Source organism: Pinus tabuliformis, chromosome 6 (genome assembly GCF_031772625.1).
Source record: "Pinus tabuliformis cultivar Carrire ecotype Pingquan chromosome 6, CPIR1, whole genome shotgun sequence".
Classification (NCBI taxonomy): Eukaryota; Viridiplantae; Streptophyta; class Pinopsida; order Pinales; family Pinaceae; genus Pinus; species Pinus tabuliformis.
Genome location: NC_142292.1, coordinates 1,333,980,146 through 1,334,002,267, shown reverse-complemented (window position 1 = coordinate 1,334,002,267; position 22,122 = coordinate 1,333,980,146). Strand labels below are relative to the sequence as shown.

Below are 22,122 nucleotides of genomic sequence, written 5' to 3'. Positions count from 1 at the left end.
TGACTCAAAATACGAATTGCAAACTTCTGCAATTCTGGGCAATGGCTACCAAAAGCCTCCCACCATTGTGCTACAAAAAACATAGGAGTGTAATGAGTTAGCTTAACAAAATTACAAATTATATCCAACTTTCAAATGATAAACGATTTAACAAAATAAGTATTAAGAATTTGAAAATTGAAATTTTTGTTTACCTGGATCATCTGCTTCCCTTTGCAATCTTTTCTAGGTTCTTCCCAAAGGTACCTGAGGCAGTGTTGAAGGTTGTGACCTATCGGTGTATCTCCAGCTGATCACACTCCAATGGGATCATGCGATCAATTCAGTCAATCAATCCATCTCTAACCTCCCCTCTCAAAGCTCCAGTCGCCTTAGCTTTATAATGATACCGTGGGTTCAAAAAATACCCAGCTGCATGTATAGGGCGATGGAGTTGATTGTTCCATCTTTCATCAATGATTGCCCAAATGAGCCCATACTTGGCCACTTTATCCTTGTATGCCCTCTTTATTTGCTCCTTTGCTTGATCCATAGCCTCATAAATGAAGCCCATAGCCAACCTTTCCCCATCCACCAACCGCAACACCTTAACCAGTGGCTCAGCAAGCTTCACAATCTCTGTCGCCTTTCTCCAAAATATGTCTTCATTAACTTTCTTTTTCACTTCTTTGCCTTCCAGTTTGTGAGACCACTGGCTTTGACTCCATTCTTCACTGGAAAAAAATATTTTGCAAGTTTCTAAGTTGTGAAAGCATAGATTGCAATGTCAAAAAATGAGTAGCAAATCTAGTGATGGCAGGCCTAATAATATTCCTGCCCCCTGTCTGTTTCCTCATCAGGCTCAAAATCCATGGATGATTGTAGATAAATTTTGTTATGCTTTTGGCATGATCTACTATGTTTTTGACCCAATCTAATTTGCCAATATCCTCAAGCATGAGGTCTATGTAATGTGCAGCACATGGGGTCCAAAAGATGGTCCCGTGTTTTTCCTCTAATAGTTTACTAGCAAGAACATAGTTAGAGGCATTATCTGTGATGACTTGAACAACATTAGCCACCCCCACCTCCTCAACAACCTCATCCAATAGCTGAAACAACAATTGCCCATCTTTGACCTTATTAGATGCATCAACTGTTTTAGAAACACGGTTCCCTGTGGGCAGAAGATAAGAAAGTTTATGATGGTACGGTTTCTTTGATCAGTCCATCCATCTGACATGATGGTACATCTTGTTCTTGCCCACGAGTCCTTGAAATCTTTCAAATAGTCAGTGATGGATAAAATTTCTTTCTGCAAACGATACCCCCTTAGCTTATGCATAGTAGGGCCTTTGAAGCCTTTTCCAGCAGCATGTATGGCATCAAACATAGGCGCATCATGTGGTGAACAGGAAGCATTGAAGGGGATATCAACATCATACCACCATCTAGCTATGTAATCACAAGCAATCTCCCTCAATTCTTTCTTCCAATGGTCATCTAAAGTGGGTTGCATTTGACTTCTACTAGCTTGAAGACCATGTGCATCTGATGGAGAGGAGGGAGTGAAATAACTTTTGATATTCATATCACCCTTTTTCATTTTACCCATTCCATTTTCTTGAATAGACTCAAAAGAGGGAGGAAAATATCGGAAGGGGTTGGATGCATCAGTACAAGGGATAGAGGAAGAACCCTCAAAATCAAAATGGGGGTTGGTAGCCAACATTTTTGTATATTCCTCTTCCTCCCAATTTCAGCCTCTAACTCTTTTTGCCTAGCCTTATCTTCTTTAAACTTCTCAAAGCTCACTAACAAATCCTTCTTAATCTCCCCAATTTCTAGTGAGGTACATGGAGTAATTTGGCCTTTAATCCCCACCAAGTGTTGTTTCAGCCTATTAATGCTCCCAGGACCTTCCTTAATTTTCCTATGGAAAAATTTGCAATGCATTTGACTATCAACCATTTCAACATATGCCCAAGCAACATCTTTCACTCTAGGTGCCATTTTTTGACTTGGAAATGAAAACAGAAAATCTGAAAATGAAAAAAAAAAAAAAAACATTGATTCAATGTCCATTTCTTTCACAAAAAACACTCTGTAGGATTTCCAGATTTGCACATAAAATTTAATAAGCAAAAACATATTTCTACAAGTGAAAAAAAATACCTCCAGGCACAAGCTGCCTCCTCAAGCTTGCTCCAAGAAACCAACTCCTCAATGTTGCTCGAAATGGCTGTCTAAGAAGCTCCTCACTTTGGCTACAATGCTTGCCTAAGACTCCTCATTGCTGCTTCAAAAACAAACTCAATAACTCCTCACAAACTCTCATTGAAATTCTCACTCAAATGCATGAGATGGTTGTGAGGAAATGAGAGGGGTTGTGCGAGTTAAATAGGGTTTAGGAGAGGGGAATGGACCCCAAAGACCAAATAAACAAAAAATAAACTGGTTTGGAGTCCCCCACACATAACATTTTAAAAAAAATGCAGTTTTTATGGGTTACTGGGGTGCTATACGCAACCCGACCGAGTTATTACGGACTCAGCCGAGCCGGCCAAGTTAATACCGAGTCAGCCTAGTTGTTAGACAACCCGATTGGCTCGGTATTAACTCGCCCGACCGAACTGTTTCCTAGGTCGGGTCAATGCTGGGAGGTCTGGCTCGGATCAACTCGGATTAGTCGGTTTCGAGCTGGCCGTTTTTAAAAAAAATGTTCCAAATGACCCTCAAGCCCCTTCTTATATCTTCCTGTTGGACAACCAACGACCTTGATTAAATCTTAATCAAAGGCTCAGATCGTTTTGGCTTGATCCGTGTCTTCTTCTAGAAATTTCACCCATGATTAGATTAATACCCATTAATTTTTTAATTTTCCTAAGTTTAGACTTAGGAACCCCATTCAACATATCAATTATTTTAATAAAATCACTTTAGGGTGGAATTTCCCAAAACGCTTTTCGGGTTCTTGGAATACATGTGCCCAAGCCTCCCTACAAAATTTGAGGCTTAGAGCACATCCGATGCTACCCCAAATCAACACTCCCTCTTAGCGAGGAATGTGCTCTAGCAATACATTGCTACTGCATATTGCCCTGACTCTGAAGCATCGTCCTCTACGCTGCTGATGTCTGACATGCTGTCCACCAAATACTGCGATGCTGCTGCAACTATACTGTTGCCTTTGACACTGCCACTGCTAGTGCTATATCTGTACTACAACTCCCTCTCAATTGCTACATCTGCTATGCTGCTAGCACTCCCATTGCTAACACTGCATCCGTACTGTAACTCAGCGACTGAGAGAAGCAACTGAAAACACCAAAAACTGGATAAGTAACTCATGGATACACCTTGGTGCTGAAAGCTTGACTGCTGCTAGTCCCACGCTATCTTCTGAAGCCATTGCGCTGCTGAAGCTCTGCATTGTGCCTCCACGCACTGCTGCCTCTCTGATTTGCGCTACTCACTTTCTGGCACTACTAACTACTGCGTCTGTCGAATTAACACTCCATGGCACCAACTGAAAACTCCTCCATCCTGCTACTACTGATCATGGGCTCTCATAGCAAGGTGATGATCCAAGGGGTGGGTTCGTCAAGGATTCTACCCATCTGTAGCTCTATCGAACTACAGTTCTATATCAGCCGACCTCCCTCCTAGAGGTATATTGGCTGTCATGGCGAGCTCCTCCTCCTGTTCAATCTCTGTGGCTGCAACCTTAGGATCATGCTTCTCATCCTTGTCTTTTTTCTTCAAAGGACACTGGGATGCATAGTGGCCCATCTCGCCACATCTAAAACATTTCACCTTGGAGACGTCCTTCTTTCGTCTCTATTGCCCTGCTGTTCCTTTGATGCAAGGGCTATGTTATCCTCCTCTACTTTGGGCTTCGACCCACTATTGCTGCTGCTTCCGTCAAGTTTGACCTTGATTGAGTCTCTCCTCAACTCTTCTTGTTTTAGAGCTGCCCACATCTCGTCCCAATTTGACAATGCTTCTCTGCCCAGAATACTTTGGACAAAGACTTACCATTCATCCGAGACGAAATTTAGAGCTAGTCTCACGAACTTCGAATCCTGAGGTGTGTGCCCCGTAGCCGACAACTCATCACAGGTCTCCTTCAGTTTCGTGAGGAATGGATCCACACGTTCTCCCTTCCGCATCTGCACAAATCCCAACATCTGTTCTAAGTACATCTTCCGCTGCTCGGAAGATCCCTGATACAATGTGGCCAAGGCATCCCACATTCCTTAACAGTCCCTCTGCAAGCAACATGACATACAACATGATCCTTGACTCCATTGAGGATCATCTTCTTCGCTTTTGTCATCTCAGCTCTATCCTTGTTCAGCAGATCTGCATCCGCAGGGATAGCTACCACACTATCAACATACATCTTGAGGGCATGCTCATCTAGAAGGAAATGCATTCTAGCCTTCGAGATGACATAGTTGGAGGCCCCGTCCAACCTATCCTGATCCGTCAAGCCACTGGTTGCCATATCTTCCGAAAACTGTCGAACAACTCCCTCTTTCTCCCTACTACGTAGCTTCTAGGCTTGCTTACACACTCCCTGATAGAGTTGGTATGCTGCTTCTCCTTTGCTGCTTAGCAAATGAGAAATACTGTTTTCCTCGACAAGAGATCATTGAGGAAGTATTCCCTCACTATGCGATTTGTGTCTTCCTTCCAACGACTTTTCTGCCCAACACTTAGCTTGCAGAAAATTGCATCCCTCTAGCTCTGCGCTGATGCTCTGTGTGTCTCCTTTTGCTTTGACAAATTCTAAATCTGGCAGTCTTACCTCTCTGTCAGCTCACTCAGAGAGAGACACCTACGGAAATATATCCCTCCTGGCTAGAATTGCGCAATCCTTCTGGGGATTTGAACTACTGCTTACTGCACCAAGTTGGCCCTTGCTTCAGTGCTAGATTTGCTCTTCCCTGTTTCACATCAACAACTCTGATACGATGTGGAAATTCCTAGATCTAACAATCTTTGGAACCTTACTGCAACCAGCTGAATCTACTTCACCTAGATCGTAAATTACATTACTGAAGCAACTTACACCAAATTAAATATGATTCTGAAACATAGAAACTGAGCAAGGAAAATAGAAACACATAGGATACCGTTATTTTTGGATAGAAGTCCCTGGAAAAACCTAATACGGGAAAACCGGTGCAGCAGCTCTGAGGGTTTTATTATTATGCAGGAGAAAATCTAAGTACAATTCTAGGATGCTCAACTAGCAATCCAATACAAAGAGAATACTTAACAAAAGACTCATGAAATGATCTCACCCTGTCACTGGAAGAATCAATGACTGATCTTGAGGCTTTGCGTCACCCTCTGCGCAGAACTGTGTCACTTCTGATAGTTTCTGCATCACCCTTGCTGGGTATTACACTGCCCCTCTTTTGGATCCTCTGCTAGCTGAGAAAATCGAACTTCTGCCTCTTCGACTCACACCCCGGTTTCCGGCAATTGAAACTTGACTTCCCTTAGCAGGAAACTCGACTTCCCCTCAAGGACTATGCTGTCTTTGCATCAGCACTGCGTAGGCCAGCTTCAGCCTTCCTCTGGACGTCTTTCTGTCCTCCCGCTGCCTTGTACTCTCCGGGAATTCCTTCTTCCGGATTCTCACTGCCCCTTTGCTGCAAGAAATCTCCTGAATCAATTTTTCCTCCTGAGAACTTCTCACTTTAGAAAATTGATTTTCTTGATCTCTTAGTGTGTCTTCCAAATGACCCTGAAGCCCCTTCTTATATCTTCCCATTGGACAACCAACGACTTTCTTATATCTTCCCGTTGGACAACCAACGACCTAGATTAAATTTTAATGAAAGGCTCAAATTGTTTTTGCTTGATCCGTGTCTCTTTCTAAAAGTTTCACCCATGATTAGATTAATACCCATTAATATTTTAATTTTCCTAAGTTTAGACTTAGGAACCCCAATAAAATTATTTTTAAAAAATCATTTCTGGGTGGAATATTCCAAAATGCTTTCTGGGTTCTCTGGAATACATGTGCCCAAGCCTCCCTGCAAAATTTGAGGCTTAGAGCGCATCCGATACTACCCCAAATCAACACCTTTTACTAACCCAACGGAGCTCTCTTTTCTTCACTGTGGTTGCAGATCTGGAACAGCAGCAGTATGTCTTCCTTTTCTTTGCACGTGAGGAGGATACCTTCAAGGATTGCAGCTTTTCATACTCTCTTCGTTCACTTGAGTATTTTCTTCCTTCGCTGGAGTGAGAGGCCTACTTAGCTAGCCCAAACAAGCCTCTTTGCATGACTGTAATAGCATGTCTGAAATTGCAGCAGAATGAGCCTCTTCTTCCTCGCATGTGTGACTGTAATTAGCCCTGAAATCAACCTTCCAAACTCGGCCTTCTATCCTTCCTTCTTCGCTGAAGTAGAGACCCCTTCTCTTGCCTTTTCCGCACCTCTTCTAGCCCTTTTGTCTTTGCTGATTTCAAAGATCACTTGATGGTCTTATTCTGAGGTCAAATGGTCCTATATATAGGAGTCTGTCCCTCCTATTAGGCCGACTTGAGCTAGTGAGGCCGACTGACTTCAAGTGCACCAAAATTCATTCTTTGAGCCGACTTGAAGAGGAGACTTGTCCTTCTGCTTTGGAGGATCACTTTTGACACATATCTTTGACATAATTACATGGGTTACATAGTGTAACATGCCCACATGGGTTTTCAACAATTACATTGACTCTTTGACTTTCCTATAAGCACTCAACATGTGCTTGACCTATCAAATGAGCAAGAAACTCATTTTTACAATTTACAAAAATAATATTTCTTTTCTTTTTCAATTACAAAGATCAAAATTAGATTTATGAAGACTGAACCTATACACTTTCTTCAACAAGTTTGCTGTCTAAACTGAACCATCATGTAGCAAAATTTGACGATGTCATCAATCAGTGCTTTGAATGATTGATGAGGAGTTTTCGCATTCAATGTGAATTGGAACATTCATGCCACTAGAAGAGTGGTGCTGGTACTAGTTGCTCATATGTGATCACAGTCTCGTCATACCAATGAGAGGGTAACACATCCAATGAGGAATGCCAGTGTTCAGAGGTGTGCGCATGCTACATATTATGCTAGGTTCTGTTCTCACAAGCTTCAGACTACTTTGATCTTTTGATGGATGTTTACTAATTCTAATTACTAACTTTGTATTTAACATTTTGCAAATCATCTTTAATCCCATTGTGTTTTTTTCTTGGAATTATGACCTACTGTTATTGGAAATAATGAAACTTACTCTGGAGTCTGGAGTTTACATTAGACATTAGAAATGAGCACTTGCGTACCTATTTATGTTTGTTGTTAGTCAGTTTGACACACTTTTTTGTCAACACATCCTGAGCACTAAAGCCTTGAATCTTAGATTATTCCAAATTTCAACAACCTTGGTCAGATTTGACTGCATCATCTAATTTGAAATGGACCATATGTGCAGTTGAAAACCACTTTGATCTTTCTAAAGGATTGGTTTAACTCTGGTCAAAGAATTGCATAGTCTGGTGTTGTTTGGCAGAGAACCACTGAGTTTCATGTTGTCTTTTTTGGTAATAAACACACACACACACACACACTATATTTATTGGTTTGGAGTTTCCTTTTCTTGAACCTTATAGTGGACATTTATTGTTAAAATTGGCTTCCCTTCATTCTTTTGGTTTGGAGTTTGAGAATCTGTATATATGATCATAACTGAGGTGGAAGAACATTTGGGATGGCTTCAGGGCTTGAATTAATATTTGCAGAGGCCTCATGGATGTTATATTTCTTTTACTTGATAAAGTCCTTTATGTTGATTATTGTTCTGTTCTAGATGTCTTTGTCCCTACTATTATTCTGTATGTCTGAATTTGCAAAAGTTATGGGAGACCTGTACAAGCATATTTTAGCAAGTTAGGTACAGACATTTCATAGTTGTAATATAATCAAGTGTTTGTGTATTAAGTTGCAACAGAACATGAGTATCTGTTACATGATGCATTTGGTAAATATGTTAGGCTATCTGTTCTTTTACATATTCAAGATTTTGACATTTGTTTAACAGTTATAATCCTTTAGAATAACTTATTATTATGTTGGATTCATGCATCTGCACAGGTCAATGAATGCCACTGGGACTTCCTCTCAATTTCAGAGTTCCTGGTTGAGATTTCAGATGACTTGTAAGATTACATATTGTGAACACTTAAATCTGTAGATAAGCCCTCTATGAGGGTTATGACTTTAGCACAAAACGTTTCCTTTTTTTCTTTGATAATTCCATAGATACTTTTAGGAATTAAATGTCTATCAATAAATAAATGGTCATCGAGAATGCCATGTAAATACATTATTTCAATTTTCTTCTTTGCAAAATTGTAAGAAGAAAGAAAATGGTATTCTACTGAAAGTTTTAAGAGAAATCAAAGAAGAAATATAATGGATGGAAATGAATGGCAAGAAGATTAAAATAATGCGAGTTGTATTTTGCAGCATAATTTGTATCATTGTGAGGATTATAAAGGTCTAGTAAGATACATGATATGCCCGTTTGGCTCATAGAATGCTTTATGCCTGCATTATCAAAAATTATGAGAAGAACTGGTCGAAATCACCTGCCCACAGTTTTCAAAATTTTGGATATGGTTTCACAGACTATCTTCTGTGAAAATTCCTTAAACCCGGGAATTCCTACTGCAGCACTAATGATATTTCTCCTACTTGTTAGATTTACATGAACAAGTTATTTGTAGTTTCCTACGGAAAACATCGAAATAAATACACTGCAGCCTACACCAATTAAATTATATGCTGAAACAAGAAACTGAACAATAGAGAAAGATACACACAAATGACACAATGCTTTTTAGACAAACGTCCCCGGAAAAACCTAATGTAGGAAAACCGGTGCAACAGATTTGAGGGTTTTATTATTATGAAATAGTTTTTTGAATACAACTTTTGGATTCCCTCTCGACAATCCAGTTACAGAGAAATATGTCTGGCAAGAGAAATTTGTGAGATTACCTCACTCTACCCAGCAAGTCCTGGCTGATTCGGCAGCTGAACTTCGAGTTCCCTGGCTACTTCTGTGCTGCCCCTGCGGGGCCCTGCGTCAGCCTATTTGGCACTGCGTCACCTCAACACTGGATCGATTTGCTCTCTCGGAGCTTTGATGTCAACCCTCCTAGCTCAGAACATCAAACCCCAACAAATTTTCGGACTTTTGTTTGGAGGACTGCGCTGCCTCTGCGTGAGCCCTTCTGGCTCAGTGTCAACCCCTCTTGGGTACTGTGCTGCCTCCTTCTGGTGTCTCTCTGCCTCTCTGATGCGTATCCTTGGCTCAGGAGAAGATTCTCCAACCAAACTATCCTTGTCCCTCATTGTAAAAGCTCACTATCGAAATTCTCTCGGCAGCTGCTTTGTTTCAGAAAATCGAACTTCTGAACTCAGTGTGTGTTTTCCAAATGACCCTCAAGCCTCCTTAAATAATCTTCTTGTTGATATTCAACGGCCCAGATTAGAAGCTAATAAGTGGCTAAGATCATTTCTGCTTGATCCGCGTCTTCTTCTAGAAGTTACACCCACAGTTGGATTAATACCCATTAATTATATTAATTTCCTAAGTTTAGACTTAGGGACCCATTAAAAGTAATTAATTATTTTAATAAAACTGTCTCTGAGTGAAATTTCCCAAAACGTTTTCTGGGTTCTTTGGAATACATGTGCCCAAGCCTCCCTGCAAAATTTGAGACTTAGAACACATCCGATGCTACCAGAAATAAACACTCCCTCTTAGAGAGGAATGTGCTCTAGAAATGCCTCCCTTTGGAGTATCACACTGACTTCATAACATCGTCCTCTGTGCTGTTGCTGTTTGACATGCTGTCCACCAACCACTGCGCAGATGCTGCATCTGTACTATTGCTGACCCTGCCACTGTCAACACTGCTTTCGTACTGCAACTCCCTTTGAATTTCTGCATCTGTGCTGCTGCTGGCACTGCCACTGCCAACTTCCTCTGCACTGCAAATTGTTGCTGCTACTACATCAGCAACGAAAAAACATCCCAAATCACTGAACAAGTGTTGAACATAGATGCATCTCGATGCTAAAGATCTGACTGCTGCTAGTCCCACACTATCCCTCTGAAGCCACTGCGCTGCTGCTGCTACTGCCCTGTGCCTCCCTGCACTACTGCAACTCTGCACTACGCTAGTCAGACTTGCGTTCTAGCCACTGCATCTGTCGCTCCAACACTCCTCTGCACCATCTGACACTTAGTCCATCCTGCTATTACTGATCTGGGCTCCCGTAGCAAGGAATTGATCCAAGAGGTGGGTTCCTCAAGGATCCTACCCATCTATAACTCTTTCGAACTACAATTCCAAATCAACCTATCTCCCTCCTGGAGGTATCTCGGCTATCATGGCGAACTCCTCCTCCTCGATCTTTGCAGGGGCAACCTTTAGATCGTGCTTCTCATCTTTGTCCTTCTTCCTGAGAGGACATTGTGTTGCGTAGTGACCCATTTCACCACACCTGAAGCATTTAATCTTTGAGATGTCCTTCTTCTGCCTTTGCTGCTCCTTGGATGCAAGAGCTGCATTCTCATCCTCCTCCTTGGGCTTCGACCCACTGCTGCTGCTTCCATCAAGCTTACACTTGACTAGATCTCTCCTCAACTCCTCTTGCATAAGAGCTGCCCACATCTCATCGCAATTTGGAAAATTCGCCCTACCCAGGATACTTTGGACAAAGATTTGCCACTCATATGATACAGAATTAAGGGCCAGTCTAACCAACTCGAAATCTTGAGGTGTAGACCCCATAGCTGATAACTCATCTCGGGTTTCCTGACGCTGCGTGAGGAATGTATCTATGCGCTTCCCCCTATGCATTTGTGCAGATCTCAGTGTCTGCTCAAGGTACATCTTCCGCTGCTCGGAAGAACCCTGATATAACATAGACAATGCATCCCACATCTCCTTAGTAGTTCCTCGAGGATCATTCTCTTTGCCTTCGCCATATTTACTCGGTACTTTTTCAGCGGATCTTGATCTGCAGGCACAACCACCACGCTGTCGACATATGTCTTGAGAGCATGCTCATCTAGAAGGAATGACATCCTTGCCTTCTAGATGACATAGTTGCATGCTCTGTCCAATCTATCCTAATCCCTTAAACCACTGGTTGCCATCTCTGCCACGAAAAAAATGTGGAACTTTTTCTCTCTTCTCTTGCTGCTGCTACTCATCCAATAAGAGAACAGACTTCTTGGCGGGAAGTCTATTGAGGAAAAGCTCCCTCATTGTGCTTCACTTTTCTTCTGACATCTTTTTGCCCAACAAAACGGCTTGTAGAAAAACTGCGTTCCACCAACTCTTCCTCACACTGAGGCTTCAATGCTGCTCCCTCTGCCACAACAAAATTTCAATCTGGAAGCCCTTCCTCTCTGCTGATTCACTCAGAGAGAGATAGGCTCGAAATTTAGCTCTCCGGCTAGGACTGTGCAAACCCCTCTAGGGATTCGAACTACTGCATCCTGTAGCTTTTTCGACCTCCTTTTCTGCTCAGTGTTGGGTTCTTTGGCACTGTTCTTCTTGCTTCACCTGCACTGCTCTGATACCATGTGAAAATTCCTTAAACTCGAGAATTCCTACTGCAACACTAATGATATTTCTCCTACTTGTTAGATTTACATGAACAAGTTATTTGTAGTTTCCTACGGTAAACATCGAAATACATACACTGTAGCCTACACCAATTAAATAATATGTCGAAACAAGAAACTAGACAATAGAGAAAGATACACACAAATGACACAGTTTCTTTTGGACAAACGTCCCCGGAAAAACCCAATGCGGGAAAACCGGTGCAACAGATCTGAGGGTTTTATTATTATGCAGTAGTTTTCTGAATACAACTTCTGCATTCCCTCCCGACAATCCAGTTATAGAGAAATATGACTGCTAGAAGAAATTTGTGAGATTACCTCACTCTACCTGGCAAGTCCTGGCTGATCCGATAGCTGAACTGCGAGTTCCCCGACTACTTCTGCGTTGCCCCTGCGTCAGCCTCTATGGCACTGTGTCACCTCAGTGCTGGATCAATTTGCTCTCCTGGAGCTTTGACGTCAACCCTCCTAGCTCAGAATGTCAAACCCCAACAAATTTTCGGACTTTTGTTTTGAGGACTGTGCTGCCTCTGCGTGAGCCCTTCTGGCTCAACGTCAACCCCTCTTAGGTACTGCGTTGCCTCCTTCTGGTGTCTCTCTGTCTCTCTGATGCGTATCCTTGGCTCAGGAGAAGATTCTCCAACCAAACTATCCTTGTCCCTCACTGTAAAAGCTCACTATCGAAATTCTCTCGGCAGCTGCTATGCTTCAGAAAATCGAACTTCTGAACTCAGTGTGTGTTTTCCAAATGACCCTCAAGCCTCCTTAAATAATCTTCTTGTTGATATTCAATGACCCGGATTAGAAGCTAATGAATGGCTCAGATCATTTCTGCTTGATCCTTGTCTCCTTTTAGAAGTTACACCCACAGTTAGATTAATATCCATTAATTATTTTAATTTCCTAAGTTTAGACTTAGGGACCCATTAAAAATAATTAACTATTTTAATAAAATTGCCTCCGGGTGGAATTTCCCAAAACACTTTTTGGGTTCTTTGGAATACATGTGCCCAAGACTCACTGCAAAATTTGAGACTTAGAGCACATCCGATGCTACGAAAAATCAACATCTTTATGAATTGAATTTTTAAAGATACACTTATTTACATATTCTCTCCTGGCATGTTGAATGATAAATATTACCTTCTGAGAATCTAAGGTATCTATGAGGTTTATGAGAAATGAGTGTTGGTTTGAAAATTCATAAAAAGTAGAGTAAGGAAAGTTAGAATATTTAGCTTTTCACTTCAAAGAATGCTCCATTTGATCGTCTTTTGAAAAGTTACCCATTTTCATTTATGCAAGAGTTAAATGTTTGGATTCAATGTTTTATGGCTGCCATATTTCATCTTTGCAGTTCCATTTTTTAATAAAAAATCAGAGGTTGAAGATCTAAACAAAGGAATGGTGTCACAAAGGCAGTGAAAATCTGTCCTATTTGTTTTTATGTAGGCATTCACCTTTTATTATGAAGCCTTCTCATAAGACTAATATGAAGATGGTTGTGGTTGAAGCTCTCACTATGTAACTTTATTCATATCAAAACAACTTCTAATAGTCATTTTTAAATCAGCATTGCAAAAGATGCCGAAAATTGATGGATGTGTAAAGAATTATCTTGCTTGAATCCGTTAGAGACAAAGCAGCTGACGAGTGTTTGTGGCCACCCCTCTATGCTAATCTAAAGTTATTCTCTTTTAATCCAGCGAATCAATTCCTTGCGGAGGACTTTGTTGGAGAGACACTGCGAACATGAGAAAACCCTTGACACAAGATCATTACCCATGGAAATCAAGCAATGGTTGGTGTTAATTTTCCTTAGGGCTAGATTGTTCTTTGCTTTAGATAATTGCATTTACGAACTTTTCATCATTTACATATTGCATTCACTCCATAACATCATAACATTATTAGCAATTATGTAGATAGAACAACAACATCAACAATGCAGTAGAACAATAAGGAACAACAAAAGAAAAGCATGCACAATAGAGACACCAAGATTTGGTTGGAGATCAAGCCAAAACCTCACAAAGGGAAAACCCATAATTCAATTCTTCTTCTTCTATTAGATATTCATCAATTGTTAAGCTGAGATACAAAGTACAATAATGATGAGACATCATAAGAGCAAGATTACAGTCACATTAGGTCATTTCAAGTCATAATAAATGTCACTGTCATGCCATATCGAATGACACTGCTATCAAGGTTACTACATCCTAAGAGCATGGACACAACCATTATGGAATAATGTCACTTCTTTACATAAATCAAGATCACAATCCAGTTCGGGTTGGATCAAGATTACAGTCTTTGGGACTTTGTTATTTGATTCGCAATCAATCTTACATTACTTACCGTCTTACTTTAGAATGTAAGTCAAACTAAAATGTATACGGTCTATCTGGAATGCATACCACTGTGCAATACACAAATATATAACATATTACGGTAGCGTGTCAAAGGAACCGAATCACTATGCGTATCGCCGTAATGTGCGAGAGAACCAAATGAGCATGTCAACGAACTAAATCTCTATAGCGTGCCAAAGAACCAAATCAATGTGTGTATCACTATAACATAGACCATGGTATTTCTGTAGTGATAGATAACCACCATATCTCTATGAGCTTGAGAGTGAGCCATCGAACAAATATGTGAGCCACCTAATAGATATGCCACTGTACAGGTATATGATGCTAGAGATAACCATGCCATAGATGCGATGTTATTATGATGATGTATAGCGAGAGTTTAGAATAGCAAAGCCACTAGAATGTAATACGCACCACAGTGTCAATATGAAATATAGCTTGCTTGAGAAAGTCATCGAGCCAGAGTATTGAGCCAATATATATAGATGCCATTGTAGTCTAAATCGAGCCGCAAAGATAAATGTATATCGTGAGCTAAACAAAGCTCATGCGAGAATGTTATCTTGTATGCCACAAAATGTATGCTAATTGTATCACAACAGAATACTAATGTTCACAAGGTAAAAAACCTTAGCCAGAGATTGCTTGTTGTAGAGATATGAAGTGAGCCACAAACATAGATCAACGAGCGACGAAACGCGTCATGATAGAGTCAATGTAAAAATAGCGAACCATAGAGAGCCATCTGTTTCAATGATACAATAATTTGAATGAGCCATAGAGACCTTATATTTATACAAATCGATGCAGGGCCATAGCTTGTGAGGCCGACTTTAGTATGGAGGGAAGGTTTTAAATTCAATTTTTCATATCAATATACTTTCACATAATTGTAAATTGCTTGCCTAAACAATTTCCTTTTGCCATATAACATAATAATAATAATAATAATATTTCTTTATCTATTTGAATTCTTCATTGGCCATTATAAATTCTTTTTGGGGCTCGATGGGCTTTCCTTGCAGCTTAGGGTTTCCCTTAGGGGAAATTTGTTCCGAAGTTACCCAAATTTCAACACTCCCTCTCAGCTAGGGAGGAGTTTTCATCTGCATTAGAAATCTCATCTCAGATATTCTAGTATGCTCCATCAGGCCTCATCTCGAATGACATGTTTGGATATAAGAGTGCAAGCAACTGCATCATCGTTGCATTTGGGCTTGTATAGAAAAAGAATAATGTACAGTCTAAGGTAGGGGAAATCAATCCTCAAAACCCTACTAATCTCCAAGTCAAATCACATGACCTCCATCTCAGCTATATCAACAAGATATTCATCTCATCAAATCTCATCTCAACTTGATTCCTTTGATCATTAATTGAACAATGATGTCTTGATCTAAAGAAGAAGAATCATCATAGTGGAGCTCTAGCTAGCACCCTATCTCCAAGGACAATAGGTAGGATACAACTTAGCATGAGGTAAGGATCACAACTATCCTATTGTCTGTTGATCTTCCCACCTTGACCGGGAAGAGATACACACTTACTGTGAAGGGTAAGGATTAGACAACCCAAGGCACTTGGGGGAGATACACACTTACCATGAGAGGTAAGGATCAGACACACCCAAGTCTCCTCACCCATTGGCCAGATGGGTGGCAATACCAACAAGCCCAGCGTGTGGGTAGGATGCATAGTAGGGTATACTCGGTAGGGGGAGATACACACTTACCATGAGGTAAAGATTAAACACAACCTTACGATGACAAATATGGGAGATACACACTTACCATGAGGTAAGGATCAGACACACCTATTGTCCATGAGTTCACTCAACCCTAGGAGCTCTTTGGCTTAATTGCCCTCCCTAGGAGCTCAAACAGGGGGGAAGAGCATAACTTAGTGTCCTCGATTAGTCTGGGGCCCCTTTCTCTCATTAGTGCCTTCACTAGGCTTATGGCTATTAGTCCTGGCCATAGTGTATGACACTTAGAGAATATTAGGTGACAGGTCAACCAAAAGCTTACATGCTGCAACTCAAGAATCTAATTGTTTGCCTGTTCATTAATCAAAATCTGATGGAGTCTCATAGCTCCTCTTTGCACCATATCCGGGATATAGTGATACCTAATTTCAATGTGCTCGGACCTGTCATGGAACACATGATTTTTTGCATGTGGGATCCCACAATATGTCATAGTATATCATAGTTGTGCTCAACATATGCTCAAACAACTTCAAAGAGCTTTCTCAATCATAATGACTCGCAGCAAGTCATGCTAGCAAGAATACATTCAATCAAATTTCAGTACTTGTCTTATCCCATAAATCATGGCAGATTGTTAATTTTAGGCAACAATGGTATGTTCTATGCTTTAGAGCAATTTTACTTCAATTTCTTTATTAGCCCAATATCAATATCCAGGTTAGCAATCACATCAACATGATAGTAAAATGCAGATAGAACATAAACATAAACAATAGAAGACAAGCCAAGACAAGAGGACACAAGATGTGGCACTAGCCAGGGACAAACCCCAATGTGGGGAAACCCTTGATCAATTCTTCTTTAGTCTTCAATAGTTTAGCACTGAGAGAGATAGTACAATTTACAAATTCTGATAATTTATAATAGCAGCAAAAGAGCACTAACCAGAAAAGTCAACGTCGGTCAACAAGGCAGATTTGAACCTCAAAGATTCGGTCAACTTCGGCCTCCAAACAGCAAGATGGAACAACCCTCAAAACAATCAAATTCATCCCAGTCAAAGTCTGGTCAAACAATCAGCCTGCGGTCAACCCTAACCACAGCCAACGCTGGTCAAACAGTCAATGGATTGCCTCAATTTTTGTGCCCAGAAATGCGGCCTGCCCAATCAGAGATAACCCTCACAAAAACACAGTCAAACATGGCAATGCTCGGTTAACATAGCCCAAAACGGCCTTCTGGAAATTCGATTAAACCTGGTGAACACTGAAACAAAAAATGTCCTTCCTTTCCTTCGCACGTGTGGAGAGAGGAGCTGCCCAGAAATCCATACCCAATCAAATGATGAGAGAGAGATGTGTGAAGATGAGTGTGTCCAAATGAGGATGAGGCATCATGTATTTATAGGCTAACGTTGAGGATGAAAAGACGTGACTGTTGGGCTTCTGAGCCTACATGAGTTTGCTGGCTGACCTTGACAATTTGTCCATAATATAAATAGATTCATATCTTCATTTGTACAAGTTAGAATCAGAGGATCTTTAGATCAGTTCTACACCTCTCGGAGAGAGGAATCCAAGAAAAATATCAACTATCATAAATAAGATGACTCATGTGGAGTTTGGCCGTAGTTGCCAATTTTAACACTCCCTCTAAACTAGGGAGAACTCCAGCTGCTAATCTATCTGCCAATCTGTACTATCTTTGCCATCAATGCACTGCTCTGCTAAACTATGAAGAAGAAGAAGTGATCGAGAATGTATCATACCATTCTCCGCTGACCCAAAGTCAGTTCCAATCAAACGAGAGTATCTCATACCACTCTTACTGATCCGAAGTCAGTTCCAATCAAAAGAGAGTGTCTCATACCACTCTTACTGACCTGAAGTCAGTTCTAATCAAAAGAGAGTGTCTCATACCACTCTTACTGACCCGAAGTCAGTTCCCATTATTCTCAGATCAATATCAGACATCCTAGCATAGGGAGTACGGTAGTACATGATGCGTCTCGGTAGTACTATGATCCCTACTCATTGGCCAGACGAGAGGTATTTCCCATGAGTCCCATACTGCATGGGTAGGATATCTCGGCAAGAGAAGGATGAACCACTCGTCCTACTCACATGTCGCCAAGGGGTATCACAGGGGAAAGATGAACCGCTCACTTTGTACACAACAAACCACTAGAGGAAGGCTGAACCACTCACCCTATGGTTGCTCACGGCTCCAAGAAGTACCCCAAGCTCCCCGGAGCTACCAGAGCTCAATGTCCATCTCATAGAGGACCCTCATAAGAGGGTCTCTCCACGACTCCAAGTCGTTTTCGGAAGGCCAACAATTTTACCTTCCCCAGGGGATTTGTCGGAATATCCGCGACCTGCTTATCTATCCCAATGTGATGGAGCCTTATTGCTCCTTGTTGTACCATATCCCGGATAAAGTGGTAACTGATATCTATATGCAGAGGATCACGGTGGTACCCAACACATGTCCAAACAACTCACTGAAGAACTTCCTCAACCAGACAACTTTAAATGAGGCCATACTAGCAGCTATGTATTCAACCTCGGCGATGCTCAAGGCAAACGATTTTTGCTTCCTGCTCATCCATGTCATGTCCCCATTTTTATTCTTCTTCATAGTACAACATGGTGGATTTCCAGGACAGGGGATGGCTAGGTCAGTGGAGCAGGTTTATGTCATCAGGGGTCTCGATGGAGTTTTGAGGAGTTTTTATGGGATTTGATGGCATTCGCTTGGCATATTCCATCATCAGCACAATTTGCCTTTCGTTCTGTTGCATTCCGACAACTTTCAAAAATCAACATTATTATTGGGCATAACTTAATTAATTATGCTCGAGGTGGCATTCTGGGGAGATTAATTGATGGAACACCTTAGTGTAATAGCTTGTTGGAACCGGAACGAGAAGATCTACATGATGAGACTTTTGGATGGGAGTTTCAGTGACCTGAGGAGACAGGTGGCCACTTTACCCTTTTCCCACATTAAAAAGAATATTTTAATTAAAATAAATGAGGGAAAAGTGCTACATCATTAAAATAATAATAAAATAGAAGATTCTAGAGGGGTCCATCAGATCTATAAAAGAGGAGGAGGCCATTGGAGGACATCTTAGAGCCGATATTGTTTATTGTATGAGAGGTTGAGAACTTGGTTCTCTACTCCATTGGTAGCCCCAGGACGAAAACCCTCAGGTGATTTAGAGAGATTGAGCGAGCACCCATCTCCTCTTGGTGGATTCATTTAGAATTCATAGGAGCTCTTATTGGTTGCATGTTCATTTTGAGAGGCCAGATCCAACGCCATAACAAACCCATTTTGAGGCCGAATCTAGTTTGCAGTAGTTGTTTGAGCTTCTCAGCTATTTCCAACTATTTCATATTGTTATGTACTCCTGTTTTTGGTTGATATAATAAAGTTGAGATTTCCTTCTGCTCATCATCGTTATTTGCATGTTCTATGTTGTAAAATTTTACATGGCAATCTTCTGTTTCTGAATGGAATTTTATTTGAAGTGAATGATAATTATAAGGGAAGGGTTTTTTCCAAATTTTCTTCGTTTGGGACATTACAATCCAGGATATCGAAGTAGAACCCAAAGAAAAACAACATCTAGAAGTGCTCTTCCGATCCACCACATTGCCAGCCCAATCAGCATCAAAATAACCATGCAGCCTCACATTTCCGACAATGTATCTCAGTCCATGAGTGATTGTGCCCTGAAGATATCTTAGAAGATTTTCGGCTGTAAACCAATGTATATGATGAGGCTCAACCATGTACTGGCTCAATGTGTTGACTGCAAAACATATGTCCTGATAAGAGTTCACCAAGAACATCAGTTCTCCTATGAGTTGACGATACTTAGAAGCATTTCCCAATTTAGGTCTAGTAGCACTACCAGATAACTTCTTAAAGTTAAGTTCCATTGGAGTAGTCACATGCTTGCAGTCCACCATCCCAAATCTTTCCAATATCTTCACAACATATTTTCCTTAAGAGAGGAAATGTCACTTGGCTTTTGCTAGACCTCCAACCCTGGGAAATAGTGCATCGATCCTAGGTCCTTCATCTCAAATTCAGAAGCCAACTCCCTCTTACATTTGTGAATGAGAGGGTCTGCACCTGTCAGAAAGAGGTTGTCCACATAAAGTACTAGAATGAGAGGTTTATCATTTTCAACCTTAAAGTAAAGGTTTGGATCAACTTCACTTCTAGTGAATCCCAACTTCATCAGATAGCTATCGATCCTTTCATACCAAGCCCGGGGTGCTTGCTTCAATCCATAGAGATATTTCTTTAACCTGCATACCTGAGATTCCCGATCATGAACTTCAAACCCCTCAGGTTGTTCCACATAGACTTCCTCTTTGATGGAACCATGCAAGAAGGCGGTCTTGACATCCATCTAATGTAGGTTCCATCCTTGCGAGGCAGCAAGGGCTATGATTGAGCGGATGGTGGTGTATCGGGCAACAGGTGCAAATATCTCATCGTAATCTACACCTTCCTTTTGAGAGACACCTTGAGCAACAAAGCGAGCCTTGAACTTTTCTGCACTTCCATCAGCTCCATGCTTGGTTTTGTAGAGCCACTTAGAAGTGACAACCGATTTGTCCTAGGGTCTAGGGACCACATCCCAGACATCATTCTTCATAATTGTCTCGTATTCTTCATTCATAGCATCCTTCCATACTTGTTGCTTCACGGTTTCGTCGAATGATGAAGGCTCATTTTGAATGATAGTGCTCATGGTAGTCAAATATCCTTGATCCCTGTTCAACTTCTTACTTTCATGAAATGTCCCCCTTGGTGCAATGTGCCTCTCAGCATCTTCGAGGGTCTCCCTAAGCCATGAGGGTCTCCTCTTTGAGGAGGAAGGCTCATGAGGGAGTGGATCAATAGGATCCATAAGTTCATCAACATCAGGCATCATTTCGTCCTCTTTTTCACCTTGATTTCCAGTGTCAGCTTCTTTGTCCTTCCTTAGGATAGGAAGGTTGTTGATCTTCTTGAGGGCCATATCTTCGTCGAAGGTGACATCATGACTTATCTTTACTTCCTTTTGACCAGCCACATAGATTCTATATTCCTTAGAATTTTAACTATAGCCCACAAAGATTCCTTTTCTTCCCAGATGCACCCAATTTGCTTTTTTTCTCTTTCGGCACATGAAAATATACGGGGCTTCCAAAAATTCTAAAATTAGAGACATCGGGTTTCTTACTAGTGAACATTTCTTCGGGAGCCTTGGAGTCCAATGCTTGATGATGTTAAAATTGCTAAGTCTAACACGTTAGAAATCCCTACTACATTATCTGGTTTAATTTCTCCTACTTGTTCATTCCATTAACAAGTTATTTATAAATATAAATACTGAAATAAACACAAGTGCAACCTTAACTCATATACAGGTCAACAACTGAAATAATTGAGACAAACACACAAGGGACATTGTTATTTTTGGATAATCGTCCCCGGGAAAACCCAATGCGAGAAAACCGATGCAGCAGTATGAGGGTTTTATTATTATGCAATTTCTGAATACAACTAGGGTGCCATAAATGGCTCACCCAACAGAGAATGCCCTCGACAGAAGTACCTCTCCTCGGAGACAGATATTCCGACTAGTCACCGGATGATTGATCCCACAACAACTACGACAGCTCCTTATCTGGACAGCAAAAGATACTCCAGGCTTCTCCACTGCTCTGCGTCACTTAGCTAGGGGCTGCATCACCCTTCCCAAATCCAGTTTGCCCCACGAAAATATCAAGTGCTACCTCTTGGCCCTGCGTCAGCTCTGCTAGCCTCTGTGCAACTACTAATGCCTCTGCGTCAGCCCCTTGGCTCTCTGCATCAGCCCTCTGGCCCTCTGCATCACCCACGCTGGCCTCCTCAGCCTATGCGTAAGTCGCAGCTGCCTCTGCGTTAGCCTCTCCAGGCTCTGCGCCGTCTCTCTGGTACTATCTCTGCCTCTCTGCTATGTATTCTCAACCTCGTGCCGAACTGCCCCTCGCTGCAACAGATCACTAGCTCAATTCTCTCAACAAAATCCCGCTCCTGAAAATCGAACTGACTGATCAATTTGGTGTATTTCCAACTGACCCTCAAGCCTCATCTTATACTTTTCCTGTTGAGTCTTCACTGGCCAAGATTAAGTCCATAATCAACGACTAAGATTAGATTTGGATTGATCCTTGTCTCTTGGAACCTTCTAACCCAAAATTATATTAATACACATTACTATTTTAGTTTTCCTAAGTTTATACTTAGGACCCCATTAAAAATTTTAGTATCTCTTAATCTGGGTAGAA

General features: G+C 41.2%; 1 protein-coding gene across 2 annotated transcripts in view; it reads left to right on the top strand.

Annotated features, from left to right (window-relative positions):
* LOC149263519 (ATP synthase subunit B) overlaps positions 1-22,122 on the top strand; it is a 372,029-nt gene that overhangs the window by 265,365 nt on the left and 84,542 nt on the right. Inside the window, exon 10 of one of the 2 annotated variants that reach the window (XM_089426453.1) lies at positions 8,137-8,201. The exons of the other annotated variant lie outside the window; for it this stretch is intronic. Coding sequence (XP_089282579.1) covers positions 8,137-8,201 — 65 coding nt within the window. The remainder of the gene's footprint in view (positions 1-8,136; positions 8,202-22,122) is intronic. 2 annotated transcript variants of the gene reach the window in all.